The 23,847-nt window shown below is 46.5% G+C and overlaps 3 protein-coding genes and 1 pseudogene across 3 annotated transcripts in view; 2 read left to right on the top strand and 2 right to left on the bottom strand.

The window, feature by feature from the left end:
- LOC149328687 (transmembrane protease serine 11D-like) overlaps window positions 1-21,797 on the top strand; it is a 50,055-nt gene extending 28,258 nt beyond the window's left edge. Inside the window, exons 7-9 of the mRNA XM_089559632.1 lie at window positions 12,489-12,644; window positions 18,306-18,445; window positions 21,606-21,797. Of these exons, the coding sequence (XP_089415758.1) occupies window positions 12,489-12,644; window positions 18,306-18,445; window positions 21,606-21,797 (488 nt within the window). The remainder of the gene's footprint in view (window positions 1-12,488; window positions 12,645-18,305; window positions 18,446-21,605) is intronic.
- On the top strand, window positions 6,306-7,978 carry LOC149328690 (uncharacterized; annotated as a pseudogene).
- Window positions 8,336-10,262, bottom strand: LOC149328689 (uncharacterized). The gene has a single exon (XM_089559631.1). The coding sequence runs from the start codon at window positions 9,944-9,946 to the stop codon at window positions 8,849-8,851; it is 1,098 nt and encodes a 365-aa protein (XP_089415757.1). The 5' UTR covers window positions 9,947-10,262; the 3' UTR covers window positions 8,336-8,848.
- LOC149328688 (uncharacterized) lies at window positions 10,098-11,152 on the bottom strand. The gene is made up of 4 exons (XM_089561137.1): window positions 10,892-11,152; window positions 10,651-10,830; window positions 10,268-10,490; window positions 10,098-10,106 (listed from the first exon to the last, which is right to left on the bottom strand). The coding sequence occupies exons 1-4, from the start codon at window positions 11,083-11,085 to the stop codon at window positions 10,098-10,100; spliced, it is 606 nt and encodes a 201-aa protein (XP_089417263.1). The 5' UTR covers window positions 11,086-11,152.
- Window positions 21,798-23,847: the final 2,050 nt, after the last annotated feature.

Here is a 23,847-nt window from a genome sequence, read left to right as displayed (position 1 = left end):
AGGTAGAATAAGCGGCATGCATAACATATGACTGCGCCCTATATCTTCCCATGATCACGATAGCGAAAACACGTCTTGCCACTCTCGTAGAAGCGACTAGCGGCAAAGCAACACCGCGCCCAAGTGCCACAAATTGATTGGAAAAGTTTGCACACACGCCTTTTCCGAAATGAGTGACCGTACTGTGACGCACCGTGTCCAAGGCAACAAACGCCTGCGTGGGAGATGGAGAAAAAAGTGCATCGATTGGCCAGTGTGTGGTCTCGCGGGGGTGGAAGGTCCTGCACGTAAACAGAAATGTTGTAGCGTGAGCCGAACTGCATCAGTGCCGAAAGTTGCTCGCACGCGAAGGCAGGTTCAGCGAGGTGCGGAAAACAACATCGCTCCTGGTCTCGCACGTATGTCCTGAAAGAACCGTCGGGATGCGCTGCGGTTAACGAAGAGTGTGATGAAATGTATGTTTGTGAGAGCCCACGGGCTTATGAATGTGCGTGCCGCCTTTTAGTGGTGAGCAATTACGACGATCTAGTCATCTAGGCGTAGACGCATTGGAAGATGCTTTTCTGTCGAGTATGGTGCTGCAGTGGAACTCTCGCCGCTAATGACCAGGAGATGGAGAATGAGCAATTCACCGGATGACCCTTCGTTGTGCACGTCGCTTAATTTCAAGAGGACTGTGGGTTTTTGCTCTCCGTTGAAACTGTGCTGACTTTGATGCCGCTGAATGCTGTCCGCTGTCGAGAGTGGCGTCCACAGGTTGTGAGGCTTCAGCGTGGAACAATGGATCCTGTGCAGCGTTCCCATCAACTTCGTTTCATCAGAGTGTTGTGAAATCTAACAATGTAGTGCCCCTTGACGGTTCTGAGAAATCAACAACGTGCAGAAGGTACTTTCAGTGATTTGGCTTGCGACCTGTTCCCGTGGAACGCAAGTGAAATCAAAGGTGTGATTGAGCGCGCTACAGTCGTATTATTTTGCAATACAAATTTTGAAAAATAATGCGAGAGAGAGAGCACTCGTGACTGTGCTTTTCTGGGGCATAGACTGCGAGCGTACTGTGATGTGTCGTGACATAGCAAGTGGTGTTGAAATGCGGGCTCATTAGGTTTATTGATGTATGCTGATTCCAAGCGATGACAAGCTGGGTGTGCATTCTGATAATGCAAATCCCTCCGCCGTCTTGGGTAACACTGTCGACGAGCATACATCTGGCTTGCACTTTGGTAGCTTCCCCTAAAGGAACCTTGAAACAAGCGAAATACTTCTATTATCCGCACAGGCCAAATGTAGTCCCTCACACCATGCAAGATCCGACGAAGATTTACTGCTGCAACGCACTCTGAAATGAAAGAATATTAGCTTCGCAGATTTCTTACTACAGGTGCAAGACATCTTTGTAGATAACTCCGCTAGGCAACTCATCCAAACAGTGAATACCTCTCAGTACTGCCTGAATAATTTTACAAAGGAAGAGACGTGGTCTTCATCGGAGACGAAGGCTGTAAACGTGCAAGGTCTCGCGAGTGAAGCCTTCGCAGGGAAATCAAGACAATGGGACAGAATATGTCCTGCTTACCCCAGTGCAAGAAGCGTGCTCAGGTGCACTCCAGCGCGTCCTGGTGTACACTTCCCGCGCGGCATGGAATTCAACCGCTGCCGCGAAGACATCGCCTGTCCTTCTTCACCGTCGGCAGGATACCGCTGCTCGTCGACATGCGCGGACCCATTCGCGTCGTGTCACGAGTGTGCGCAGAACACGGTCGGTGCGGCGGATGCAACAGTGCGGTGCCGAGCCTAAGGATCGAAGGCGGTTCACTCAGACGCGGCAGTGCAGACGACAGTTACACCGAGGGAAACGAAGTGTGCTCTGGACATGCTCCCATTCCGAACTGCATTCCTTCTCCAGGAAACTACCGGTCAACATGACGCTGTTCAGTTTCAAGCCAGTGATTGCGGGTGGGCTGCATAGTTGCATGGTATTGTCCTCAAGCTTTACGAGTGAATCATTACTGCTTTTGTGACATGATCTACTTCGAGATATTACGAATTACTGACCTGCGAGGAGATAGTTGTTCTTGACGTACTCTGCACAACATAAAGGTGTGGTAATGCATTTCTGTACATTGCGCGATGCTTTGGGTGGGCTCTGTGTTTAGAGTGACCAAGTTAGGTAGCGCATGCTCTCAGTGGCTTGAGCAAGATGTGCCTCTTTGTGATAATGTGTCTCGGAAAAGGTAAACTATGATTAAAACAATGTCTTCGCACAGTCCATTCAATAAGTGGAACAGCACACAATTACTTAATAGACTTTTTAACAACTGTTTTGTTCGAGGTGCTCCGAAGGCTTTTCTACCTGCACATACGCGTATGAGCGGCTGCCACCATTTCCTTTCATTTTTTGTCGCAGCGACTTTTTTTTTTCTTTCAGGAAAACATGCAACAAAAAGTAAATTTAATTTTTTTTGGCACGTTAAGTGAAAAGCTAAATTTCTTCACTTTAGATAATGCATTTTCTGCGGATTCGTAACGGAAAAATAGCATTGCAACACTTCCATCAATTAGCTGCAGTGAAGAACAACGCGCTGTCATATAAATCGTCCGTATCTATAAGGTCAATAAGCAAAAATGCTGCGGTATGTGAGCTTTTTCTTTACGCAAAGGAGCTGATGTTCATATGCAAGATATGCTATACCAGTTTCTCGAAGGTGATATTACATTTAACATTCACTTTACACCATGTGTAAGATATCAACATCTGCAATGTGTCGTTGGGGTCTGGGGTGGCGGACAGTGTGATGTGACGCTATGTGCGAGGTTAGAAGCCATCATCTCCTGAATCAAGTATTGAGAACGGCTGCGACGGAGCATGAACGATCATTCCTACAAGAGAAATTGCTTAAGGGAATCGCCATTGAAGGTAAAAGACGAGCATGTATTAATTCGGGTTTTAAGGAGTGATGGCGACCAGTGGCTTATGATCGCTAAAATGCACCCTCCATGGCGTGCTCATAAGCACGCCACGGACGTTTTTAAGCGATTTGTTGACAATTTTCCCCTTACACACGACGTATTCAACTAGATGGAATGACGACACAAGTGTACCTTTATGGTGTGGTCTTCGTTGGCGTTCTGGGTGACCTCCAAGAATGTCGTGCCAGCCTCAACATGTGCAGTCAAGGGCAGAAAAGGTCACTTCCGCCGTGTTTCGACGACTTGCCACTCTGCATGAGGGCCGCCACGTGACGAAGCCTTCCTACTGTCGAGACAGGCCTAGTGCGCCGGTCTCTAGACTAGAAGGGTTGCGTCAGGTGGCGGCCCTCATGGAGAGCGGCAAGCCGTCGAAACACGAGAGAGGTGCCTGTTACTTTTGCCTATGACAGTACGTCGACCACCATACATCGTGTATAAGGCGACATAACTGGGTGAACAAGTAGCGTGGCAGTCTTATTCGGCCCAAGCACATGTCGACATTGTGCTTCTTCGATTATCCGCCTCTGGCAGCCCGCGGGTTGCTTGCGGGCTGCCCGAGCGCGCTCGATTTTCTCGGGTTGCTCCGCCCACTTCCGGTGGCTGCCCGGAACGCGTTCGTTTTTCTCTGGCTGGGCGGTTTCGGGCTGCCAGCCGACGGCCAGACTCGCCAGGACGATTTTGTGCTGGCAGCGCTCGGGCAGCTAGCAGACGACAGAGAGGTGTACGGTAGCGAGAAGCTCGCGCGGCCATTTTGATAAGGACTAGAAGGACCGCGGTTCTTCATGCGATGTTTTGCGCGATGCAGGCGCTTGCTTCGACTAGGCCACGGTGCATATCGACTGTGTCGCCTGCAATGGCACCTTTTGCGGTAGTTCTCGGTGTTTATTGATATGTTTTGCGTGCGTATGCGCGATCATATTTCGATCGTCTCACCACCTCGCAAGCACAATTGCTCGCTTCATATTACGATCGCATACCAGCTGATTCACAAAATATTTCGGCTGTTAATTTCGTGCGCCCGGCGGATATTGCGATGGTGTTCGAGGCCTTTCACGAGAGCAACCGGATTCCAGTTCCGAGTACGCGTTCAGACGCGCGCATATATGCATGTGCTGAACGTGTTTCACGAAGTGTTGGTTGAGCGCGATACGGGAGCGTATGGTCTTCGTTGCGTTTGGCGCAGTGCTAAAGTGGATATGCTTTGAAAAACGCTTGACTGAAACATGTCCTTTATTAAAAGCCCTCACGAGCACATTGCTCGAGACATCTCTGCGGGCAATAATTGTCGCGCCGACGAAGTGCTGATTCTGTCGTCGCCAACTGTTGTACTGTTGTACAGGCAGACTTCACGAATAAAAAAAAAAAACTGTTGTACAGCTTCATGCTCGGGCCTTCTGCCACATATGCTAAAAATATCTGAGGATTACCCTAGGCATGCACCTCCTCGCGTTTGGCTCATTTAAAAAGAGATAAAAATGAGCTCTAGCGCTGATCGTCATGCAAACACACGCAGAACGTGAGGCGCCGACACGCAGGGCTTTATTGTAGCGCCTTTCATTCCAGTGCCAGTTCTCTGCTGTAAAGCTGTATTATTACAGAAACGACGCGCCAGCTAAATTTATACAGTGCACCCGCTTGTTCTGGGTGGACGTTCAACAAGCTGATATGCGCTTTTGCCGAGATTATGCGTTCCTTGCCCGCAGCAAAAGCCGGCGGCCGACAGACTACAGTTGAACGAACGTATCCCGATTCTTTTCTGCTTACAGCTTACAGGAAGCAGGTTACCAGCGTAGAACGACCACAGCAGAGTCCACCAGGGTCGATCGTCGGCGGTCATACCAGTCATATATACTTACTGCGTAGTAAGCAAACACGCAATAATCCGAGAGTACGGCTTGTCGTTTGATAAACAACGCACGGGCAGTTTTTCCGTCCTATGCTTGAAGCTACACAGTGCACCGAAGGCACACGCTCGCGTTGTCGTTGCCGATGTATACGAGTGCGAGCATGATCAGCTGCATGTTCTGCAGACTGCGGCACGCAGCCCTCAATAACTGCGAATCGTTGTTTTCGATACCAAGCAGCCGATTCCTACCTTTCGCGCGTGAGACGCAGAACGCGAAGCTAGAGAGAGCATCTGCCCTCCGTGATCCGCGACTTGCTTGCCGCCGTGATTGCCGGTGGGCTGGTTCCGGTGGCCGCCAGCCCACGTGATCATGATGTGTTTTCCTGTCAGAGGCGAACTTGCGGGCCGCCAGCGGCATGGAGGAAAAAAAACTAAGGAGGGAGCGTCCGGCGACAGCCTTGAAGCCTAGTCTAAACAAGTAAAGATATAGCAAAAAAAAGAGAGTGTGTCCCCCCGTGATCACACCACGTGATAACGTACGGTAAAGTCTAGCCCCGCTGAACGCGCGCATGCGCCGATTAGCGCGGCAGACTAACTGTAGATCAACTTCCTTGCTGTATACGCCCGCGCCGCGGGTCGCGCATACGCGCGCACTAAAACATACCTGAATCAAAACATAAAGGACTGCCTCGGAGAGCGAAAAACTGAGGGAGAAAACGACTTCAAAACAACTCGGCTTGCGAACGCTGGCCGCGTGACGTCACGCTCCCTCCTTAGTTTTTTTTCCTCCATGGCCAGCGGGCTGCCCGAGCGCGGTTAATCGAAGAAGCCCATTGTTTGCGTGCCTCATGGAGGCGCTAGTCGACTGAGGGCCGCCGCTGACATGATTTTTAGTTCGCAAATAATTACGTGGATTCCGCTTTGCGTCGTCGCTCAGCCCACTGACACTGAGGCGCAGTAGCCGCTTATAATCAGAGGCGTCACATGCCTATTACGCTAGTTGCGGTGTTCTATGACGCTTTGATTGTTGGGTGGTGCTGGAGTAACAGCTCTCTTTGGAAAGTGTAGATAAAATGTGGGCATTTGGAGTTCAACAGGGCACTGTAATAAAGATACCTGAATACTCGTCTCTCCATTTCTGAATTTCACCAGTGAACACGAATGAATGCATCACATGACTATAGTCCTCGTGCGCTGGTATGGTGGCGCCACTGTCCGGTACAACGAGCGCCACCAACGGGCGCAGCAGGCGTTACGCGTAAGTCCAGCTAGTCCAGCTCTCCCAGCCAGATACACGATGGCTGCGAAAGGCGAGGCGCGCGTTTTGTACTGCGGATTTAAAAGAATTGAAAATATCGACGCATACTTCAAAAGAACCAGTTTGTTTCGTGGTCGCCACCTTTATGACAGCAATCACGTATATGCTGTGAGGGAAGAGATCGTGGCCTCAGCGGCACCATCCGAAGTCATCGGGAAATGTGCGGCGCAAATGAAGACAGCGGTGTACGAAGTCCGGCTTCAGGTAAGCTTAATTTTTATATCTGTTATTTTTATTAACACGCAAGTTTTTTCTTCAGTTGTCCGCAAACCCCAGATTTATCACGGATGCCAGCTGCAGCTGCAAGGCTGGTCGCCGGGGCTGGTGTAAGCACGGAGCCGCGTTAGCTGTGTTTGTCAACAACTACAAGCACGTGTCGTGCACAGACCTGCCGTGTACTTGGCGGAAGCCTACCGCTCGCCCTACGCTAGACACAAAAAAATCTGTGCGGGAACTATTCGCAAGTAAGATTACTTCTGGCGCGACTACTTGCTTTCGTAAGACAGTATGTTTTCATTTTCATTATTCCTGCAGGTCGTCCCCTGCCGGTTCCAGTTCTTGGGGCTTTGCACCCAATTAGCGCACTCGCGAAGTTTTCGAAGCTGAACTGCACTCTTGTGCCTGCCCTGCAGGAAAAAGAGGCGCGCTCAAAGGAAGAGAAGTGCGCTGTTGCGCTCCCTTTTGAAAGCACAGCTGTTGAAGCTGAGCTCATCAGAGAATGCTTGGGCGGTAGCTTGGGCGGTAAAAGGAAGCTTTTCACTGCGATGGAAGTCGTTGATGTGTTGCCGCTGAGATTGAAAAGGTGCGAAATGCCCCTTTCCGAAAAGGATAAAGCCTTTTTTGATAAGTCAGTCAGGAAAAATGCTGACGAAATCACTGAAATCGCTCTAATGACGAGAGGTCAGGCAGCATCGGCAAGGTTTGCGAGCGGAGTTTTCCCCACTTTTTTCCGGCCAGTTTTCTCGTTTTTTTTATTAATGATCGATTCACATTTCACCACAGGTGGCATCAAGAACGACGGGTTCGTGGGACAAGTAGCAGTGCGCACAGAATTAAAACCCGCACAGCAAACTTTGAAGACCTGGCGGAATCTCTGGCAAGACCAAGGTTCTTCTCAACAGCAGCCACCTCATACGGTAGAATTATTTGCACTGGGTGCTAACCAGCATGAACTGCATACAAGAAAATTGTACATGCATGGTGTCGTTTCCCAGTTTGTGTTAAACTATATTTTGTACGGTTTAAATTTTAATGCTGGAATGATTTTATAAAGCAAAGCGTTAGTTTTTATACTAATATATTGCGTGGTTCTGTTGTATTCAAGGCAAAATGACAGAAGCTGAAGCTAGAAGAGAATTGTCAATTGCTCTTGGAAGTCCAATCTATGAGGTAATGTACAGGTGTTTTTCATTGAACTTGTTTTAGGCTATATATTTTACTTTTTTTTACAGGTCGGGCTTATAATACACCCGGAGCAGCCGTGGCTATGTTGCAGCCCTGATGGAATCCATGTAGCCAATGGAAACAAATGCCTAGTTGAAATCAAATGCCCTTTCTCGCTGAAAGAAAACCATCGTTTGATTGATTATGAGAATGAGCTCAGCTTTGTCCCATATATTGAATATGACAATGGGCATTTGAGGCTTAAAAAAGGGCATGCCTACTACACGCAAGTGATGGTGATGCTGTACATTTTAAATCTAGAGCATGCCCTTTTTTTTGTTTACTCTCCACAGCACAGCATAACAGTCACTGTGAAGAGAGATGATAGCTTCCTAGCAGAGTATATACCGAAGCTAGAAGTCTTTTATTTCAAGCATCTTTTGAGCGTTCTCACGCATTGACTGAAAGACCTGACACTGACAAATAACTGTGCTGGTTAATCTAGTCTCCTTACAGCCTCGTATATCAGGCTACGGATTGTCAAAATAAAGGGCTGCAAGTGGAATGAGTGATGTGTGAGTAACATTTAGTCTCTCCATGTGCAACTGGAGAACATGATAGTATGCTTTGCAATATCTGCACTAAGACCCACAGTGGAGTCTCATAGTGTGGCTGCAGTGTTTTGTGGGGGAAAAACCCAAGTTGGAGTCAAGCTTGCAGCCTTCCCTCAAGGTATTATTATCTTTTGCATGTTTACAGGCACAGCTTACTATTAGGAGAGGTGTAACCTCCATATTTCAGTAAAATGTGATCACGAGTCCTGGCACTCTGCACACTGATCACTTTAAAGCAGAAACATGCTCGAGTCAATTGTTTCTTAAAACACTCCATATTTTTATTCGTCTCTTGTAAAAGAAAAAGTTCATAAACATCTTGTGATTATGTTCGAACTCTTCTGGCAGCACTAACAGCAGGCATAACTTGTATATGCAGGAAGAAAAGTGAGCACAACTAGGAGTGGTATTGATAGTGGCATATTCATCACTTGAAAATATGACTGAAGTTTCCTTTAAAAAAAAATCAGCAACGTTTCAATATTGCTTTTCGGGTTCTGCTTGTGACCTTCCTGAAACAGCCATGAACTGTCATGAGTATAAGTTTGCAAGGACAGGCATATGAAAGCATTACTCAAACTGTCACGAAGACAACGAGCAAGGACTGTCAAGTTTTTTAAATAGACACAGAAAGGTGCAACCCAAAACTGTAACAAGGGATGTCAACACAGTAAAACCGAACCAAACCAATGAAAGAAATGTGATGCAGTCAGGCTTTCAGTCACCATTTTCGTTAACCTCAGGCCCTTTCGTGTTGATAAGTGGCTTTTGAAGGTTAACCAGAATGCAGCACATGCGCATTATTGAACTCATATGAGGTATCATGTCCACGGAGACCCTTGTGTTCAAGACATTAAAGAGCTTCAAACGCTGGATCACCCTTTCAACGTGTATTCGTACCTGTGCAACATGATAGGTTTCCTGCAGTTCCTCACAGGTGAACTGGACATTCCCTTTCGAGAATGGGGGCAGGACAACAATTCCTTCTTTGCCTTCGGCTGGTGCCCTAATTCCAGGAAATCCCTTGCCAGCAAGTACTACATCTCCTGGCTCTATTCGGTCTAGAAATCCTGACTCCAGCGTGATGTGGGTGTCTGACGTTCGACCCCCATAGGCATCCGACACAAATGTAATGCAACCATTTGGCAAAATTCCCACCAAGAACTTTAAGGTGTAACCACCCTTGTAGTGGGAAAATAGAGCACGTCTCTGTTCCAGTGTTGGTGGTTCCTCTGTCTTAACCTCAGTGCAGTCTATAATAAAACGGCAGCGTGGGTAGTGGCGCATGAAGCAAGCAGGCATTAATGCATCAACAGTCGCGCGTGACGGGTTTGGAATGAAATTCTGCAGTACAGCCAACATATTGCTTAGAACAAAGTAGAATATTCTGCTTACAGCTGTACGGTGGAGACCAAAAAGAACTGCAATGCTGGCAAATGAAGTTCCCAGTTTCAGTCTCATCAAAAAAATTGCCAGCTTTTGAGCTATGGGCACGTCGATTTGCCGGACAGGTATAGGAGAAATGACAGATAAAAGGAGCGCAAATACATTTGCGCTGACGCCACACAGTTCCCGGAATGCTTCCTCTTTGCGATACATGGACTCATAGCCCAAGAAAACACAGCTGCGATCTTCCGGACCAGCGAACGTTGACTTTGTAGCCACCTGGACTTGAACACTGGTATCTACAGTGTCGTTGTGGCAGACTTGAGTCGATGCGCAGCCTTGAGAAGCCATAGACAAAAAGAGGGTACACTGTCCTTGATGAACACTCCCTTCAGTCTGCGTAGCCTGGAAAACGTTAAAAGTTTGCATTAGTTTTAGTCATCTCCTGTATTTTGAAGAGATAGTGCAAGCAGCCCTCTTTTTAGCTTTCTTTGGTTGCAAAAGTTGCGTGTTGCTGATGACAGCTTCTCTCCTAAAAGTTACTTCATTTGCAGACTAGAGAGCCCAGTAAGTTGTCTTTTCAGCAATGCTAAAATGAATTAAATAGCACAAACTAAAAATTATCAGAGGAACAACTCAATTACTAACATGTGCTCTATATCTAATAGCATCGATTGCAAGCAGAACTTGGAACAACGAACGGCGTGTAAAAAAAGGTTATCGATAAAGACTATGCAGAAAACAACATACCACAGATAACACGGCAGTAACGATTTCGGACGAACTTGGTGCACCGCCCGCACAAGAAGCTGGAGCGTTGGGGCGTGAAACTTCTGCCATGGTCTCTGGCTCGTCGTATGTCGGCGCTTCAGCGTCCGCACCAGAAACTGCAGACCGGGAGCACAAAGCCTCGGCTGCGGTTCGCAGCTTTCCGGGAGTCGACGCTTCGGTAGCCAAGCCTCTGCGCTGAGCTCTTGAAAAGATATGCCCATGGTTAAATTCTGATGTGTAGCTCTAAACCGGATGTCAATAACAGAAATATCACACAGGAATATCTGCTCCAGAGCACTTATAAGCCGCGCCGGCAGTATTTACGAACCAGCAAAATCTCTCCCGTGAACAGCGCTGCTTACCGCTCGTATCTCCCAATCTTTGTGCCGCTGCAGACGCCGTCGCATCTCCCATAGCTTGCCGGAAACAGCGTAGGGACGTATGCAGGGTGTCCGGCAATCGTGCTTTTCTCGTTCCCTACAAAATGTGCACTGCAGATCCGGGTCGAGTAGCGGTTCGGTTGCCATGGACCTCCGTCCGGGCTAGTGAAAACAATTAAATACAATAAGCCGTTGACAACGCTGACGAGGCGTGTATGCTTACCTTGCACGGCGTACCGCTCTAACCCAGCGCTGCCTTCTTTCCTCTTCGTACGGCCTCCAGGGAAACCTATAAAATTTAATCTTCGGCAACTTTCCGGCGGTGTTCTTATAACTGTTGTGGCAGCCGTACACACAACAGTAAATAGAACTCCTGCTTTTAGATTGCTTACACTGCGTGCTGCCGCTGGCCGCCATGGTGTCAACTGCGGCGGCTGCACCTTGGACTTACGCATAACGCACGTCGCGAACGAGAGGTGGCGCCACATGTACGGTCAAAGCTGCAGCGCACGAGGCCTATAGCGAGGCGTAATCGAGTTCCTTTCCATGTTTTGCTTTGGATATGAAAAGGCGCCAAGAAACATGCAATGCATCGCTGAGGGCTGCGCGTTATTTACTGAGGCGCCCATTTCAACACACCCGACGGATGCATTCATGCATGTAAAAGCAGGTGTTCGATCCTCGCCGTCATAAAAGTGCATTGTAATATTTTATGCCGTCTGAGAGCACTTAATGGAAGTATCATTCTCAGTAAATGCTGCAACAAAATGATGTATTCACGACACCATGAGAGAATAATGAAATTGTGCAATCATGAATCATCAATCACGAAAGAATCATGACTGTTTAGCTTCCTTTTTTTTCCACGCAGTCACAGTACACAGCACGAAACAAAGCAGCAACTGCGACCATGCTAGGATGCAGGTAGCGTGATTAGCTGAAAGTGAAACACACGGTTTAATTCATACGAACCACGTTTTACATAGCAGGCAGAAAGAGTCAAAAGAAACTTTTAGAAATTTCTTTCACGACACCAGTTGCGAAAACTACACCGAAAGGCCAGAGAACGTTGCACACCAAACAAAATATGCTGCAACACCTTCTTATGCGTTTTTTGCTTTGGTGACATTTTTTTTTTGTTACAATGGACTTTGCTTTGATGAGCTCTGGGCAAAGCTTTCACAAATAGCGAGATTTGCAGCATCACTGCACTGCCTAAATGCCGCATCAGACTCCTAATGCCAGCCGAAACCGCTTTTTTTCTAAATAGTTTCTAGCAATTTTATTTTGTTTAACACACACCCCCTTCAGAAGCTTCTGAAGGTGCTGCACGTTACACATTTCAGAGGAGCGAGGCCCAAAAAATACATTTTTTCAGAGAAACTTAGTTTGGCGCCGACTTCGGAAAAGCAAGGTCCTGACTCGGCCCCATTCAGGCACTTGTTTTCAGGATTGATTGATTGATTGATTGATTGATTGATTGATTGATTGATTGATTGATTGATTGATTGATTGATTGATTTAAAGTTCTTTGTTTTTATAGGAAGGCACAAGGCCGCTGTGAGGGGAAATGGGGGAAGAATGTTAGTCACACTCAAGGTTCGAGTCGGCGCATTGTCCATTTTGCTATGACTAGTCCCGATCGAAGGGCTTCAGTCAGAACCCCTACCCCGCCGTGAGCAGCAAATAGGAGCTGTTTAGTCGATATCAGTGAGCACCGCGGTACGGTAGTCCATGTGCTGGAGGGAGTGCATTATTAGACAATATTCTGTGGCAGCCGTTGAAACAATTCCGAAAAGCAACGTGCATACGTCTTGTAGGCACGCCGCATCAGTTGACTGGGAGATCGGGAGAGGAAGCTGTAGACAAGACGGAGGGCAGGTCGCCCTTGCCCGCACTGGGCGAGACATCCACTAACCCATCTGGTGTATCGGCGTCGGCACCTCAGTCGGACTCACCGTCGTCGAAAGTTCCGGGTTAGTATCCCTCTAGGCTTTGCACGCTGGATATGCAACCCCGCCAGAAAGAAAAGACAGCCAATACGATCGTCCCCAGATTGCACTCTGAATTACTGACGTATGAATTCCAGCCTCCACATCGACTCCTCTACCGCTGTGCTGGAAAACGAAGGAGAATGAGTTAGGCTAGCTGGATGCTTTTCATGATAATTAAGTGGGCGCAAGTGTTACGAAGACGCCGAAAGAAGAACACAGGACAGGCGCCGTTTTCACTAATGGTTTATTGGGGAGGAAACGTTCTCTTAAATAAGAATAGATACCAAAGGCAGCAACAAAAACATCAAGTTAACAGGTTTAGGTTAAAAAACAAGAAAAAAGTCAGAAGCTGCGTAGATAGCCTATTTTCCTTTTATATAGAGAGAGCGAAGGCTCTCCCAGTAAATATCTTCCCAATAAACCGGTTGTGAAAACGGCGTCGGTCCTGTAGTCTTTATTCTGTGTCTCTGTGTCATTTGGGCCCACTTATTCATCATGCATAGCCTCTGTATACCAGGTGTCCGAGGGAAGACTTTAAATAACTTTCAAAAAAAGGTTTTCCCAGGTAAAAATACGGCTTTTGCGGCATAATATTACCAGTGTTGACGGAAATTTCAAAGCCGGTGAATTGTCTGAAGTGAGTAGTAAGCTTCTTACTATCACAGCTAGACAACTGGTTGCAATTAGAGATTTGTAGCTGGTCGGTAGTAATAGCCATATCAGTTTTTTTTTTTAATTTCTAAAACGTGATTATCCTCTGCGCTGTGAATTGACAGCATGTGGCTGCGTCGTGCCCAAATACATGACTTTCGAAACGCATGCAGACAAAACAACATTTACAGTGCACATAACTAGTCAAAACAGTCAAATTCTGCCGCGCTACAGCGTCATGGGTATCGCGTTTTCAAAATTCTGAAAACTGATATGGCTATTACTAGTGACCGGCAACAAATCTCTAATTGCAACTAGGCGTCTAACTCTACTCATTAAGAGTCAATTACTAAAACTTTGTTAACAAGTTTACAATTTAAGACTATTCACCGGTTTTATCGTGTCGCCAACACTGGAAATGCTATGCTCGTACCCACTGCGCCATTCTATCATCCCAGTGTACACCCGCCTCTAGACCGTGTCGTCATTATGGAACCTGCGTCAACTTCATGTGCTTCATTCCGTACCAGGCATAAGAAAGAAGGCAGATTTATAGCCGATAGCATTAGAACAGGTCTCTCTTGAATATGTGCATGAAACCACGGACACCAGCTACGCGTCTACGCGGACGACCCACTGAATCTCGTTAATTCTTCGGGATACGTAGTCATCCTCGTAAGGATCACGGCATTAAGAGTGAAGTCATCTTGTCACACTTCATCTGCGGGTACAAAACTTACTACTCATCGTGTCACCATTGAGTTTGTCAGTAAAGAAAGCCCCAAAATGTGGTCTATTTTCACTGACTTAAAATCGGCCCTCTAAGACTTGCCCACCAGCTGCTCTACCCCTGGATCCCATTAACAAATATCTGGTCACCAAAATCAGAAAGCTACATGTTATCAATACAGGACATGATATAGTCTAAAAATGTCTACCACTTCACAGCGGTATCAAAGGAAATCGCAACGCGAACTGCCCTCCCCGGCAGATATTGTGTGTCGATGCAAATTTCAATAGCACACCACTGGGTAGGCTTCGAGCGCAGGCACTGGAGATGGCGCTTGCCTAGTTTTCGAACCTACGCCTATAGTCCTTAGACCCTGACCTGCAGCTCCGTCTTTTACGTGGCCCTACCACGCCGTGAAGCAACTTTTCTGCGTCCTCTGTGGCTTGATGTTGCAATGACGAATCACTGTTATTTGTTACCGGTATGGCTGACATATGTGCATGCACTATCTGCCGGTGCAACAAGGCCATAGCATGCATTTCCTCCGCATTCCCTGCTAATAGCGCCGAAAGGCAGTCTCTGTGCCGAAAGCTGGAAAGTACTGATTCATGCCTGCTGACGAAGATGATTCTTGGACAATGGGCACACGGCGATCGTTGGCAAAGGCCTTCCGGACGCTGATCAATTTTTTGAAGGCATCGTGCCTGCACGATACGTTATGACTTTGCCGCAAGCTAATTGCTGACTTCATTTTCCTCCTAGCTCTCTTTTCTACGTCACCCTTTCCCAAGTGAACTGTAGCAAACCTGTTCCTCCTCTCCTCGCGTTTCCCTCTTCTTCGCCTTTTAGGCTACAAAAAGCCATTGCACTATTTGATACAATGGATCAGTAGCGCACACTAACGTTACAGTTTGTAACTGTACTCATTTTCACGTTCGATGTGCCAGAGGAAAATGTCTTTAAAACGTGGGTTTACTAACGCTCAGAAGGTTTCACTACAGAATTCCTTTCGTGAGCGCACGTCGCGAAAATTTCTGGTTAACAGTGTCTTACAATATCCGCCTCTATGGCAGTTAAGTGTCCTAAATGTTTTGTAGCGGCTGTATTTGCTGGCCTCGAAGGAGTTTCGGACGAATATGATGTGAGTTAAAAAAAATTAATCTAATGGTATCGACGACACTGCACTGCTAGTCGCACGTAATTCTGTTGAAGAGACATTACTGTTAGTTTTGGCCTTTGACTCACACTCCGAATAGAATATTCAGTAGACAAGGGAATGGAAATATGCGATCGTTATGATATGAATAGCGGAAGTCAACATTTTTCAAAACCAAGGAGCGTAGGGGAAGTGTGTGTTTTTTTATTTTTCGCAGTTTTTATCAAAGGGAGATTAATAAAAGCAGAACAAAAAATAACCACATTTCACCTGCGTGATCTGAACACACGACCTCCGAATTTCGCGTCCGGTGATCTACCAACTCCGAATAGAAGACTGTTAAATAAGCATTTGCTCACAGGTTTCATATAGGTTCTTTGAAAATTTGAAATAATATACATCACTGCATCATGCAAAAAGTGAAAAGTGGTGGTTCAAGCCTAGCCCACCTAACACGGTGCCCGATCTCCGGATGAATTCATAATATCGCCATTGGATCAAAACATATCCCGTGCAGTTATTATAAGTTAAAGCGATGCATGATATCCGCATTTTTTGGGCTTCACAGATAGAGCACGAGTGCTTTATGCAGTACTGCGTCTGATGAAATGGCACCCCTCTCTGACAGAAAATTGCATCACTTTTGTGGTCCCCCTGGAAAAAAGAAAAATGGGAAATACTGGCAGTGATACCACAGTTACATTCCACTTTAAACGGTCGCAAATATGTCGTTCTTCAAGCACAATAACTGCATTTTAACTAAATCACTTCAGCTGATGCTCAGGAGCAGGAATCGGTTACGATATATTCATTTCACAAGAAACTGCCAACTATCACCAGGGGAGAGCGATGAGAATTAGAGAGAAGAGACGCCTGTTACCGCATCTGCACAGCAGCTTACAACTTTTAAGAAGAGTTTCGAAAGTAGCATTCAAGACAAGTCTGGAAAAACAGTTGAGAAGCTAGAGACTAAAACTGCTCTAAAGGTTGTTTTATTCTAGAAAATCAGTGAAATTGTAGACGAAGCTTTTTCTTTTCCTTATCATTAAAGCGAAGTCAGCAGATTACTTTTTGCTAAGTCGCTTTCAGTGAACGGCTGCAGAATCGTCTGATGCGGCAGAAAGAGGAATGAAAGTTGCGTGGCTGAACTGATCCGAAAGACAAGTGAGTGGTCGCACGTTCAGCCTTCAATAAGAAAAGAAACTTATTTCGCAGTTACGTTTCATACATGCATACAGCAAACATTGAGAGAAGGCAACACTTCATGATCGCTAGAGTATTAACGGACGTAGAGATGACAAAAAGAGGCAATGAAAACTTTCCACTAGAAAGAATATTTTCAAACGTTATATTCGCTTGTTTGCGCTAGTTGGTACTGGCTTTCTAAATTCATTACTGCTCGTGATTAATGCGCTAGAAATCATAGCTTTAGGAAGCCATCACAACTTCGACCAACTAAACGCGTTAACAATTACCAGTGTCTCGTCTATAGTTCGCGCTGCATCTTCTTTTTACGTTTGCGTCTCTTAAAGCGCAATCAATCATGTATCAATACATATAACTTTTACCCGCACACCTGTGACTCTTTACACATAACCAGACTGCATGCTTTTTTGTAATGTTTCATGACGTTCCTTACTGACAATACGTTTTATGCCGTGTCGGAAATTTTGCGTCAGAAATAAATAATAATAACAATAATGAATTTATGAACATGACTTCTGCAAATGTGAAAATCGCGAAAAAAATTGGAGTGAACTACCAAGATTGGTTTTACGTCATTCATTTAACTGAGCCCCGCTCATAATCCGGTCATGTGCCACTAATGTTCTAGGGTTGTGCAGTACATTAAATTGGTCACTGGGAAGAAATTTCTAATGAAAACAACACCACTCACACCTCGGTTGGCCCTTGTCACTTTTCCATAAAACTGTGCGGAAAAGTTAGACGACTTAGACACTGCTTCACTAAAGAGTATGGGAAAAAGTACTCGAATGTAGCATTGAGATAAAAGCTCAGCTATCTCCCATATCGGCAGTGTTGCTATGACACGAAAGTCGACCTCCCACCTCTATCTCAACCACGCCCCCATTCCTCTAAAAGGATGGAAGAGCGGAGATAACAGTTCATGATTTCTAGCCAATTTTTTTTTTTTTTACTACGCCCCTTTCTCTTCTCATTCTGCAATTTGGATCTTCTCAGCACCTTATCTTATGCTTATCAGCACCTTATGCTTATCATTCATCGCGCTTTGAAATTTTTATCTGTGCATCTCCCTCAAAAATACTCTGGGTGTTATGAGGCTTGATAAAGTCGATAACCAAAGAGTGATGGCTCATTCCTTGCTTGCCACTCAATATCAAAAAGCCACCGCGGTGGCTCATTGCTTATGACGCTCGGCTGCTGACTCGAAAGACGCGGGTTCGATCCCGGCCGCGGAATTCGTATTTCGATGGCGACAAAATTCTAGAAGCCCGTGTACTGTGCGATGTCAGTGCACTCTAAAGAATCCCAGGTGGTCGGAATTTCCGGAGCTCTTCACTACGGTATCCCTCATAGCCTGGGTCGCTTTGGGACTTTAAACACTTATAAACCTAAACCTCAATACCAAAACCACTTTTTGCCTCATGAAGTCCATTCACAGCGGAAAAATTTGCGATCGGATTTGAAAAACTGAGAGCTTTGTGTAGAAGGAAAGATTCCTCACGTGGTGTCTTTGTAAACACGCAAATATAAAATCTGGCTATTTCTTCATCTTGGCGGGTAGATTTTCCTTGCAATAAAGGTATAGGTTTAACGTCCCAAAGCGACTAAGGCTATGAGGGACGTCGTAGTGAAGACCTCCGGAAATTTCGACCACCTGCGTGGTCGAAATTCACATGCATCGACAGCGCACAGTACACGGGCCTCTAGAATTTAGCCTTCATCGAAATTCAGCCGCCGCAACAGGGATGGAACCCGCGTCTTTCGGGTCAGCAGCCGTGCGCCGTAACCACTGAGCCACCGCGGCGGCCTTGCAATAAAGATTTGCTTGCAAATTTCTAATCTGCAATAGTAAAGCCAGCCAAACTAGGCTCATGTGAAAATTACTCTCTTCTGCTGACAGTTGATCCTGAGCAGACGTCCCTGTATCGAGGTACCATGCGGGGACTGGACGGAGAAGAGTGCTACAGCAGGTTCAAGGCCTACGGATACGACGACCTGATCATGTTTTGCGCTGCGAAAGACTCCACAGCACTTTGCGAGGTAATGGTGTGTACGCTGTACGAGCCATGGTAAGGTGTCTATCATTTTGCTGTAATTTTTGGTGTGTTAACACTACTACCCGCTCTGTCGTGAAACACCGATGTCTGAAGCCAATTTTACCTTCGTGCCAGACTGTCCATATGCCCGCAGGGTGGTGGACAACGCACCCAGCTCTATTCGGAAGCCGTAGGTTCTAATCGCACCGTCGACATGTGGATCCCTTGACAGTCAAGTGTGCACATCACAGCTATACAATACCCCCTTCAGATGGTTAACAAAACAGGCTGGACTAAAGTTGGGATCGGCTGGCCCCCTCTTCCTCGTGGCCGTGGCTATACAATACCCCCATCAGTGGGATAACAAAACATGCTGCACTCAAGTTGGGATCGGCTGGCCCCTTCTTTCTCGCGTTCCTGGCAATACAATATCCCCATCAGTCTGATTACAAAACAGGCTGGACTCAAGTTGGGATGAGCTGGGCCCCCATTCCTCTTTGTCATGGAAAAACAATACCCCCATAAGTGGGATAACAAAACAAGCTGGGCTCAAGTTGGCATCGGCTGGCCCCCTCTTCCTCGCGGTCGTGGCTGTACAATACCCCCATCAGTGGGATAACAAAACATGCTGCACTCAAGTTGGGATCGGCTGGCCCCTTCTTCCTCGCATTCCTGGCAATACAATACCCCCATCAGTCTGATTACAAAACAGGCTGGACTCAAGTTGGGATGAGCTGGGCCCCCATTCCTCGTTGTCATGGAAAAACAATACCCCCATCAGTGGGATAACAAAACAGGCTGGGCTCAAGTTGGGATCGGCTGGCACCCTCTTCATCGCGGTCATCGCAATACAATACCCCCATCAGTAGGATAACAAAACAGAATGGACTCAAGTTGGGATCGGCTGGCCCCCTCTTCCTCGCGGTCGTGGCTATACAATACCCCCCTCAGTCGGCTAACAAAACAGGCTGCACTCAAGTTGGGATCGGCTGGGCCCCTCTTCCTCGCGGTTGTGGCTATACAATACCCCCATAACTAGGATAACAAAACAGGATGGACTCAAGTTGGGATCGGCTGGGCCCCTCTTCCTCGCGGTCGTGGCTATACAATACCCCCATCAGTAGGATAACAAAACAGATGGACTCAAGTTGGGATCGGCTGGCCCCCTCTTCCTCGCGGTCGTGGCTATACATTACCCCCATCAGTCGGCTAACAAAACAGGCTGGGCTCAAGTTGGGATCGGCTGGCCCCCTCTTCCTCGCGGTCGTGGCTATACAATACCCCCATCAGTCGGCTAACAAAACAGGCTGGACTCAAGTTGGGATCGGCTGGCCCAAGCTAGCCCTGCTGAAAAAAGTTGTATGATGCAATTAACTCATACGGTTTGTCATACAAATATCATAGACTTATCATACAAATCATAGAAAATTATCATACAAATGTCACCCACTCATCATAGAGATGTCACAGAACTTGTATGATATATCATACAAATTGTATGATATTCTATGATGAAGCCTTTATGAGGCTATTGCATCATAGAACTTTTTTTCAGCAGGGCTTCCTCGCGGTCGTGGCTATACAATACCCCCATCAGTCGGCTAACAAAACAGGCTGGGCTCAAGTTGGGATCGGCTGGCCACCTGTTCCTCGTGGTCGTGGCTATACAATACCCCCATCAGTCGGCTAACAAAACAGGCTGAACTCAAGTTGGGACCGGCTGGGCCCCTCTTCCTCGCGGTCGTGGCTATAAGGTACCCCCATCAATCGGCTATCAAAACAGGCTGCACTAAAGTTCGGATCGGCTGGCCCCGTCTTCCTCCCGGTGGTGGCTATACAATACCCCCTCAGTGGGATAACAAAGGAACCTTGACTTAAAATGGGAGCGGCTGGCCTTCTCGGGCTCATGAGTTCGGTACGAGTCGACATGAATTGATCATAATGATTAATTGATCATTGTAATTGATCATGATCATACACGGGCTTGAATACTGAGGGACACTACAGGGCTCAGGAAGGTTCAGCAAATTCTGCCTTGATGTCAGCTCTCGGAGGAAGTTGCTCAATCCTATCTCGGCCCCCTCTACTCTGTTGCGCCAAAACCACGATTCTGTTGTGTTGTGCTGGCACAGCCAAACGTGACAGAGTATGCGCTAAAGGAAGATTGAAAATGGCGTCATTGGCTTCGAGCTCGGCGTATACCTATATAGGCACTACGAGCGTCAATGAGCACCTTCCGATATCCTAAAAAGCTGTAGTTCGCAGGCACCGCAGAATCGAACCACGGCTGAACGCTTGCTAGACATCCGTGTTTGCTCTTCTACGCTTCTGTGGATTTTTTCCTCGCTGCCTTTAATTAGAGCCGCCTGCAGTGATTCACCGCTTCGTTTCTTTAGAGCGTAACCTGCTTCATTTTACGGAATAAAAAAGTGCTTCCACAACACATTAGCGACGATTTAAGTATTTTGGTACGTCTCGTAGAAGAAGTTTTTGTACAGTTAGCGTATTTGTGCACGTAGCTAAAACGTGGACCTGACAGTAATCATGCTGAGTCTAACTGCAATCCACTCTCTTTCCTGACCGAAAGACGCGGGTCGATCCCGGCCGCGGCGGTCGAATTTCCATGAAGGCGAAATTCCAGAGGCCCGCGTGCTGTGCGATGTCAGTGCTTAAAGACCCCCGGGTGGTCGAAATTTCCGGAGCCCTTCACTGCGGCGTCCCTTATAGCCTGAGTCGCTTTGGGACGTTAAACCACATAAACCAAATACCCTTTCCTGACAATGGAAAAATTTTCTTTCTTTATTTATGTGGTGTATATTATCCTGAGTCTGTCAGGGTTTTCTTACGCAATCTCATTGCAGTGTTATCAGATGAACGCTATAATATAGCTATCAACCCAGCGAACGGTAACGACGCGGACGAAGTTTTGTGTGCTTGGCGCGTGCTTGCTGGCCGAAACCATCGCGGTGGCCTGTTCCTAGTGTTACACGTGTGCCTTGTTGAGTGGTTGTACCTGCTGCGACCGCCTTCTGCCCCGTAACAATATCGTCAAAGATCAGGTGCTTCTTTTTTGCATAGGTTTCAAAGTTGAAGGGATTAACTCGATGGCTAATACAAGGGACGCTGAATTATCTATTAGCTCACATGCGGCCTTCTTTTTTCAGGGGGACACGGCTGCTCCAGCAATGGTTACGGGCACAGACGGCCTAACTTACCTGCTTGGCATGGCTTCGTACGGATACTCTTGCGGGAGCAGCGACGTGCCCAGCGTGTTTGTCCGTATCGAAGCCTTCGTGCCGTGGCTGTTCCACAAGCTCAACAGGTTCGCCGAGTACGCAGTCATTCCCACGCCTTGAGTAGCAAGATTAAAAATCAACACCCCAGTTCCTGTTCTTCATGTTAGTGTCAGTGATATGAGAGAGAGAGAGAGATATATAACGTTATTTCCACGGAACGTGAAGCGACGAGGATGTCTTCGGCAAGAGTCACCAAAGCCAACTGGTCCGTCAGCTGGCCCGAGGCTAGGCAAGCCCGCCACGTTGGGGGACAAGGGTATGGAAAATCAGGGGCCTGAATGGCAATGGGGCACAACAAAAGGCAATGATAAAAACTGGCATAGTCCAGGACAATTCGGGCAAGTATGGTAGTGTCGGATAGTGTAGAGATAAGAACAGGCAGGAGTATAGAGTGTATTTAGGTGTATGCGTCGAATAGTGCGTAGTCACATGGTTAAAGGTGTGAAGAAAGCCAATTTTTGTTGCGTGCTTGTTGTTCGGAATCCAGTCCGCCCAGTAAATAGGCTATAATTTGATTTCCGGTTTTATACAGTTACAATTTCGGTTTCAGGGGGCGAACAGTCGTTTACACTTCACAAAAATCTATGAGATAGGTCAGTGAGCGACACGCAAATAGTACTATCATTGTGTTATCGTCTTACTTTGACCCGCTTTTGTGTTAGTCTGCTGCAGAAGTCGGAACGGCATGCCGTGAAGACACAGCTTTTATATTTCGTTTTTTTCTTTATTTTATTTTTTTAATTTAAAATGCACCTCAAAGGCCCCAAGTACGGGGAGGGGTAAAGTTCTTACATGACTAAAACAAAAAAAATAGAGATAGAACATCCCTTAGCGAAAAAATGGATGTGCTAAAAATGCATTCCAAACATATTGTATAAATTGCATATTTATTTAGCGTTTTTTTTTTGTGCCTAGCCTTAAACTCCGATACGTATGCTTTATAGGTATACTACGAATAATAATTTGAACGTTCTTAAAAATACGCGAAAAGTACAATTTTCCCGCTTTGCATATTTATAATAGATTAAAAATATACTAAATATATACATTAAACGCATTAGAGTACAGTATAAATACACCATAAATATACATTTAATACATTAAAAAATATTCACTTGGGCTTAAAAAGGTCAAGGGGACGGCCTCACAGAATTCTTCAACTGCAGAAGAAACTGTACACGCGTAATCATCATCAATCAAGAGGTGTATGAGGTGTACACTGCAAATCATAACTACAAAGCAAATCATGACCAAAGCGACGCAGCACACAAGAAGTGCTTCGCAAGCGTCATACTTGCCTTGGCTTATATATATCCCCTGAGAGCGACACACTATGTTGCCCGGTGAGGCGTTTTTTTGCGCAAAGACTGTGGGCGCCCAAATTATCGCAGAAGTGCCATTATGGTTGCTTTGGAATCTAGGGGAAACATGTAACCGAATTGCTAGTTGAAACTTGCTTTAGGCATAGGTCAGGAGTCGAACTTTCAACCAACAGATACACGGGCGTCTAAGGGAGCCGGTCGGCCTTGCCAGTCGGGTCCTTATCGCTGGCATATTCGGGCCCGTAACTACCCGATGCGCCATTGTCGGTATAACGCGATCACGTTCTCCGCACCTAGTGTAAATAAGTGGTGATTACCTTCCTGCTAGAAGTTACCATAAAGGAAAGGACGACAGGAAAGGGAGAGTTTTCACTGTTCCCTGAAATGTCATTTCGAGGCCTAGATTGTTCCACGGTAGCTTGAAGTGTAATGCAGATATGTTTACGCGGACTGCCCATTTGTTAGAATTTAACTATAGTTTAGACGGATTGACTGAGTATTTACGAAAGTACATTTTACATACAGTGCCAACTCCAAAATGCGGTTTCCCGAAACTCTATTTCGAGCATTAAATTGTTCACCTGTACCTTGAAGTTTGTTGCGAATATGCTAATGCGGACAGCCAATTTGCTAGAATTGAAGCAATCTTTGCACGGATTAATTTTAAAACAGTCAAACGGGCGAGCTGGTGGCACATACCGAAAGGTAAAAAGACAGCGCAAAGACGAAGACCGCAGTAGAAGAAGCACCGGACGAGCGCCGTAAATACGCATTAATTGCGTATTTAC

The sequence above is a fragment of the Amblyomma mixtum genome, chromosome 9 (genome assembly GCF_055824585.1).
Source record: "Amblyomma mixtum isolate Tamu chromosome 9, ASM5582458v1, whole genome shotgun sequence".
Taxonomy (NCBI): Eukaryota; Metazoa; Arthropoda; class Arachnida; order Ixodida; family Ixodidae; genus Amblyomma; species Amblyomma mixtum.
Note: the sequence above shows the minus strand (reverse complement) of the source record. Positions and strands in the feature narration are given on the sequence as shown.

What these genes read in the sequence shown, in the direction of transcription:
- LOC149328689 (XM_089559631.1), bottom strand. Translation starts at nt 9,946, where the DNA reads ATGCAAACTTTTAACGTTTTCCAGGCTACGCAGACTGAAGGGAGTGTT.
- LOC149328688 (XM_089561137.1), bottom strand. Translation starts at nt 11,085, where the DNA reads ATGGCGGCCAGCGGCAGCACGCAGTGTAAGCAATCTAAAAGCAGGAGT. An exon ending in AGAGCGGTACGCCGTGCAAG is followed by an intron (nt 10,831 to 10,891) that starts GTAAGCATACAC and finishes TGTTTTCACTAG; the next exon opens with CCCGGACGGAGGTCCATGGC. An exon ending in AAGATTGGGAGATACGAGCG is followed by an intron (nt 10,491 to 10,650) that starts GTAAGCAGCGCT and finishes TATCTTTTCAAG; the next exon opens with AGCTCAGCGCAGAGGCTTGG.